At 34.0% G+C, this 7379-nt stretch overlaps 1 protein-coding gene across 2 annotated transcripts; it reads right to left on the reverse strand.

Annotated features, from left to right (window-relative positions):
- Nucleotides 1-2408: 2408 nt before the first annotated feature.
- On the reverse strand, nucleotides 2409-5303 carry ifnphi1 (interferon phi 1). Of its 2 annotated transcripts, XM_048197696.1 has the most exons (6): nucleotides 5224-5303; nucleotides 4691-4768; nucleotides 4061-4132; nucleotides 3784-3939; nucleotides 3409-3501; nucleotides 2410-3065 (listed from the first exon to the last, which is right to left on the reverse strand). In XM_048197696.1, exons 2-6 carry the CDS (start codon nucleotides 4727-4729, stop codon nucleotides 2970-2972), a joined length of 456 nt encoding a protein of 151 aa, XP_048053653.1. In that variant the 5' UTR covers nucleotides 4730-4768; nucleotides 5224-5303; the 3' UTR covers nucleotides 2410-2969. The 2 variants fall into 2 exon arrangements, with proteins under 2 accessions (XP_048053644.1, XP_048053653.1); XM_048197687.1 differs by lacking the exon at nucleotides 5224-5303 and having other exon boundaries at nucleotides 2409-3065; nucleotides 4691-5215.
- Between the last annotated feature and the right edge of the window lie 2076 nt (nucleotides 5304-7379).

The raw sequence follows: 7379 nt of genomic DNA on the forward strand, positions 1-7379 counted from the left end.
GTCATTATTTTGGTTTTTTTTGGCGCACCAAAAATATTCTCGTCACTTTATAATATTAATATTGAGCCACTGTACTCACATGAACCGATTTAAATATGTTTTAGTACCTTTATGGATCTTGAGAGATGAAGTGTCATTGCTTCCTATGGAGGCCTCACTGAGTCATCGGATTTCAACTAAAATATCTTAATTTGTGTTCTGAAGATTAACGAAGGTCTTACGGGTGTGGAACGACATGAGGGTGGGTAATAAATGACAGAATTTTCATTTTTGGGTGAACTAACCCTTTAATTTTGTGAAGTTCTGAATTTTCTTTTAGGATTTATAGGCTTTTGAGTATATTTTGCCACGCCCATGACACTGTCAAAGGGTAAAGTTCAACTTTTTTTTTGATAATTATTAATCTAGATAGAGAATTGTCCTGTACTTTATTGATTACTGCATGCCCAATTTCAAGTCAATCAGACTAACGGTTGCATAGTTACAGCTCTTTTCATGTTTTTTCAAGTTATAGTGCCACCTAGTTTCCAATCGATGCAATTTTTTTATCGTGACCAAAGATTGAGCCCTTACACATGTATACCAAGTTTGAGCCAAGGATTCCAACGATATAAGACACTTGAGCCTAGGCCTAAATCCGAGAGCTGTCTGGCCCGTCCGTAAACAATTATTTACCACTGTCAAGGCCCAGAAAGGTACTAAAGACATCGTTAAAATAGTCGATGTGACTACAGTGGTTCAACCTTAATTTTATGAAGTTCAATGCCTGGTTGCATAAAGTACCTTAAGTTTTTCCCTTAAGTATGACACTTAAGCCGTGATTTCCCCTTAACTAAGGGAATGACTTAAGGGTGTTGCATATAATCTCTTAAACTCTTCTCTTAGTTAAGAGAAACCGTTAAGTGTTTCACAACAGCAACAGGTTTTGCTATTATAAAATTCTTTTCTTATTTATATAAACCTGCTCACGCCGTGTAACACTTAAGGTGAAGTTTTACGAACCTTATGATATTCTTGGGGAGATGACGGTTAAGGGGCTTTATGCAACACTTACGTTTTTTTAAGGGATTACTTAAGTGAAAAAAGTGAAAAATATATACTTAAGGGAAATTCTTAGGGTTTATGACGTTTCACCTAAAGAAACCTTTAAGTAACACTTAACGGTTATTTTCTGCAACACCCTTAAATTTAAGTGAAACATAAGGGCGGTCTTAAGGGAACTTAAGGTGCTTTATGCAACCGGGCACAGGAGTTATGAGCCATTTCGTACTTTTGACCGCTGTAGCATCCCCGTCAGGCCGATCGGGTTGAGCCTTGGTGACATTGTAGGAGGTATGAGTACTACCAGCCCTCAAAGTTTCAAGTCTCTACGCCTTACGGTTTGGTCTGCCCGACCACTTTTAGGGGAGAATGCTGATCCTTGGGAAATTTAACAATTACAATAGGGTTTCAGCACAACGCACTTGAACCCCTAACAATAAAAATAACTTTTTGTGCAAGTTTAGCATTATTTTTTGTACTGAAGTCAGTTTTGTACTGAAGTCATCCTTTCATCTCTCTCTCTGTGTCTGTGTGTGTGCTTGTTTTTGTGATGTGTGTGTGTGTGTGTGTGTGTGTGTGTGTGTGTGTGTGTGTGTGTGTGTGTGTGTGTGTGTGTGTGTGTGTGTGTGTGTGTCATGTTTTAACGTGTTGCCACTTCATTTCTGTCTATGTGTGTTCTGAGCTCTTTCTGATTTTGAGGATGAATTTTATCCAGCAGGGTCTCCAGAGACTCCAAACAGCCCGAGAGTGACTTTTTTTCTCACACTAACAGATATCATTCCTATTTATTTATTTATTTATTTATTTATTTTTGTAGTTCTAGAAACTGTTGACAGTGTTACAAAGTCTCAGGCCATTTAGATCAAGGGAACTTTTTTTGTTTTTCAGCAAACGTCATTTGCGGTCAAAAAGACCCCGAATAGCTTAGAAGGGTTATAAGGAAAGGTGATGTCACACAGTGGGAACATGGGTCTGTCCCAACTTTTTGGAGTGTGTTGTAGTCATCAAAATCAAAATTTGTTTATTTTTACAAAATACAATCAAGTTGGTCAGTGAAAACACTGAAAAACTTTTCATTGTACTTTCGTCAGTTAAATAGAGGTTTGAGAGAATTAACAAATCACAGATTCTTGATTTTATTGCATTTTATAAAATGTACCAACTTTTCTTTATTTGGGGTTGTAGAATTAAAAAAAATGGGTTTGCCATATGATGCCATAGGCATTTTCAATCTCTGAAGAGCCATACTAGAAAAGTAGTAAAAGTATAAAGAACTGTCAACCTAGTACTTAAGGTGTGTAACAGTTCAATGGATTTAGTAAACTATAGGGAAGAAACACCTTAGTTTCAATAATTTTTTTTTATTTAAAAGTACAAAAATATTTTGTAAGCAAACAGAATATAAATAACTATAAATAACAGTATCAAAAAACAATAAATATTCAGGGATACAAAAACGGTGCACAACGATATATAAATTAAATTAAGTATAATAAATACCTGAAACATTCACAAAATATACCTTATATTCATGCACATCACAACAAAACTGACTGACTTAATAAATACATGATTTGAAATGCATAGCATGTCTGTTTTTTTAAACATTTTTTTTTTTTCACATTCAGCAAAAAATCTGAGTATAGTTTAGGGGCACAAAGGCCTATTTGCATCAAAATAAACAAAAGGTTTCACAGGTTTTTGTAAGAAACATAATTAGCTTGATCAGATTACTTCAAGTTTTCATAGGAAACACATAAGGTAAACTCTAAATTAAAACACTAGCCATTAGGCAAAACATACAACTCTAGGCTACATTCATTGCAAATAAATGCAGTCATGTAAATAAATACATTTGTAATTAATTTTAGTTTTTATGGCATTGCTTGCAGTAACTGTACTTCACTCCATTCGTCTGTCATTATGTCTTAGCGTCTGTTGGCAATGCTTGCAATGATGTCCATCCTCTGAAGATGATGTTTTACAGCTCTCCGGATCTGCTCCCATGCTTGAGCACTATATTCCTGAAAACACAAGAGGAACAACTTTAGCTGTGTACAACTGACTTTGCAAAAATTTGGTTACACTTTTATAACTCAAATAAGTACTGTCGTAATATTAATTACCTACATGTACTTACTATATACGGTTAGAGTTTAGTTTACTACATCACCTTAAAATAAAGTATTTCCAATAATTCCTTTTGCTCTTTACAAAGTAACATTTACATCACAAATAAAATATGCCTCTTATGGCACTAAGAAAACAAAGCTGATAACAGAAGTAATTCGACTTGAAGTAAAGAGTATAAACACACATGCAAACAATGTAACCAGCTGTGATATAATATTATGCAATGAAACTTACTTTTTTCTTTAGAACCTTCTTTAAAATCTTGAAGTGTCTATTTATCTTTTTCTCATAGGACTTCTTATGTGATGGCTTGTGGTATCGATCCACCTGAAAAAAGTAAGCAAAATGTAAACAATTAGCAAAAATAACATTAATAACAAATTAGTTAACAGCAACTAACAATGAAAAATACTTCTACAGCTTCTATATACTTCTACAAGTATATCTTTTTTATGTTTTTAACATTATGTCTAAATCTCATTTAAACACATTTATTTATTGAATTAGCATTGAATTCATTCAAACATCAACATTTGTAGGATTAATGCAAAATTACGTTAAATTATTAAAATTAAATTGAAAATGTAAGATTATACACACAAGACTTACACATTCTTTAAGATCAGATGACTGCCTGTTCAGGACAGTTAGAAAATGCTCTACAGTCTGTAGGTTCCACTGCACTGAATTCATGTGCTCTCTGGCATCCATGAGGCGGATGATATGATCTAAGGTCAGGACAAGAAACTTCACCTGGTCCTCCATCTGTAAGGAGACATAATGCCTGAGTAGGTAACTAGGTCCTTCAGATTATAAACATTGTATGCAAGTTTTCTCTGGTAACATAAGTGTTATTTATGGGATTAAGAAGAAAAGTACTGCAAACCTCGGCATTGTCTATCATGTTGTACAGGCGTCCTGGAAATGATACCTTGGTATCCTCAGAATATTTTCCACCCTATAAGACAGAGTACAATTTGTCATTTTTGATACCACATTCTGCATATTTGATCTGTTACAAGCATCAACCTACATAACTGGAAACTGTAATTGCTCCCTTAAATTTTTTATAAAATCAAAGTGGTGCAATCCCACAGTGGTTAGTTAATTGCACTTTGGCAACCACATTGAATTACTAATGAAGATTAGAGCACGCAAAAACTTTTAAAAAAGAGTATAAACAACAAAAATGACTGTGACAAAAATAAAAGAACAGAAGCAAAGATGTAACATAATGATGAAACATGTTATAATGTAACTACAGTTTCCTTCAAACGAATCACTGACAGCATCTCTAAATAGAAAAACTTATTCCAAATAGTTGTGAAATGATTCTGTAAGGCTGAATTAACAATTGGATATTTCTAAGAAAAAACTAACACAAATCATTAAAAAGGTCTTTGAAAGGAAAGTTGCAGAAGCTAACTGTGCGCAGCAGTCAGCAGCATTGTCTCCATAGGCTATCTGTTCTAATAACAATTTACAAATAATGCATAAAGGTTTAAAGTGTACTTACCATTTCCTTCAGGAGGCTCAAAGACTCGTTGCTTATCATCCTGTATCGGCCGAGCCATTCGCAAGCAGAGCACTGACTCTGCAAAGTTAAAAGTATAACAAACATATACGTCCACATTTGAGTTTTCATCTTTGTATTCATGTAGTAGTTTTCTACACTGTCGCTCGAGAGAATGTTGTAGGGACATGGTGAAGTGTGCTGGATTTATTCAGGAGTATGGAAAGCAAAATCGATGCTCGGGCATCCCCACTTTCACTTTCAGCACAACACAAAACACAAACTACTTGATGAGCTACTAACTCTTTTGGTCTGCTTTAGTTAGGCTAACAGAAAATACTTTTTTTTAAAGTAATCAATTTTGTATTTAGAAAAGAAGTAAAAATAATAATGTAGTTATAGTTTAGTCTTTAACCGTCTTTAGACACCAACACAAAAAGCACACAAACTTACGTGCAATACAATAATCAACGCTATTCGTATAAGTTAAAGCAATCCCACGGTCCAAAATAATTACCTGATTCCAAAATAATTACCTGATTCCAAAGTATTTCAGGGTTTCCAAACCAGAAGAAATGCGGGCTAGCGTATAGAAAAGCACTTTCTGTTTGTAATGCGCTACGCAAACGTGATGACGTAACCAAAGACTCTCATTGGATTTCACTGCACTTTCTCATGGTGCAATGAAATGTAATTTCACACCTTTTGTCAGTACGCAAGGAAAATGGGTGTAGTAAAATGATTGTTGTTGAAACGTTTCATTTTTTTTTTTTTTTATCATTTTCTTATAGAAAAAAATACAGCCTATTATTTAAGAATGAATCCAGGTTAAGCGTGTTTTAGAACAGCTGATTTCGAGCTTGTGAACAAAAAGATGTTTTGGAATATGATGGTCAACCTGCTATAATGACCAGCTTGCACCTAAATTTCACAAATGAAATGCTATGACAATTACAAGAAAAATAATAAAGTAATAAACACCTGTTAAAGCAATCAATTACTCAGTCGAATGTGCCAATTTATTCAAAATCCATTAGGCCTACTTTAAAACAAAACTATAGGCAGGGGTGGGCAAAGATAGTACATCAAAATGTATTTTAAAATAAAATAGCCTACCAAATACCTTAATTTTATAGCCTATCAAAATAAACGACACAATACAGCAGCCACACGTATTAAAATAAACTGTATTTGTGTTTTTTAAAAATACTACTTTTTCAAGGGAGCATGAAATTTCTTTGCAAACCTTCCATCAATTGGCCTGTTTGATCTATCCCTTCACCATTACACTGACAGTTAAGTAAACAATGCTTCATGGCCAACAGCTTTTCTCTGCCTGAGTCATGCAATAAATCTGACATATGCAATATTCAATATTCAAATATCCCTGTGAGCTCCCAGATGAAGGTTAGTTTTAAAGTAAACAACAGTTTAATATTTAATAGTTTGCAAATTACTCATAATTGTATCTTAATTTAGTTAGGATATGGCCTACTTTGCATCTGACTCAAAGACAAAAAAAATCATTCATAAGAAGGCAACTGATGGCACCTCATAGCAACTGGTTTCTAACTAATTAATCATTTCATTGTTAATCATAAATATACGGGGCATATATAACAGTTTTCAAGAACATTATGTAAATTGTAAAAACTATTTAGCCAAAGCTATACTAAAACAAACACCAAAACTTAACATGAACTGCTATATATTATAGCAATTTATGCAAAAAAAAAAAAAAAAAAAACTGCAGCAGCCTACATGTTTCTTACCTTCACCACCTTCTTTCAAGATGGATAAATTTTCTGTTCTGATCTCAACAAGTCTGGGCAAAGGCACCAATCACAGTATTTTATTTTAAAACTGCAAAAATACAAAACACTAAAGTATTTTGATACAAAATATGAAGCTATTTTCATCAACCCTATCAAATAAATTACAAAATCCTATTTTAATAAGTATTTGAAATGCATGTATCATAAATACTGCCCATCCCTGCCTATAGGTAAGTATAAGGTATGAAAAAAGCTATTCCACTAAAACAGGGGTGTCCAATCCTGCCCCATGGAGGGCAACTGTTCATGCAAAGTTTAGCTTCAACGCCAATTAAACACACCTGAACTGGTTAATCAAGGTCTTACTATTCATTGTCTGCCAACAACCTTCAGGTAGATATGTTGAGGCAAGTTGGAGATAAACTCTGCAGGACATGGTCCTCCAGGACCGAGTTAGGACACCCCTGCACTAAAACATTGCACCCAAATCAAATCTAACTCTATAAGATTCTTCAGGATCCTTGTTTTGTTCTGATATTTTTTTAACACATATTATGAATCATCATAATGATTTTATCTAGTTGTTAGGGTACGAAGCAGATGACTCAGTATTAACTTTTTGTAAGATTAAATAAAAAACATCTTTAGGCAATAAATACACATGCGTTATTCCTATAATTTACTGGAGCACTTTGACGATGTTGCATCTATTTGCCTGTAGATGGCAAGAATAATAGTTTCTAAAAATCACTTTCAAAATGAGCCGCATTGAAACAGGTTTTATGTTTTGACCACAGTTTGTTGACGTGAGACAGGGAACAAAAGTTACAGCGAAGAAAGAAAGTTCTCAGCACACATTTTGTTTACCAGTATTAGGTGTAATAAGTGAAGGAAGGATAAAAAAAGTTAGGGGGAGA

This window comes from Megalobrama amblycephala, linkage group LG1, assembly GCF_018812025.1.
Source record: "Megalobrama amblycephala isolate DHTTF-2021 linkage group LG1, ASM1881202v1, whole genome shotgun sequence".
In the NCBI taxonomy this organism is placed as follows: domain Eukaryota; kingdom Metazoa; phylum Chordata; class Actinopteri; order Cypriniformes; family Xenocyprididae; genus Megalobrama; species Megalobrama amblycephala.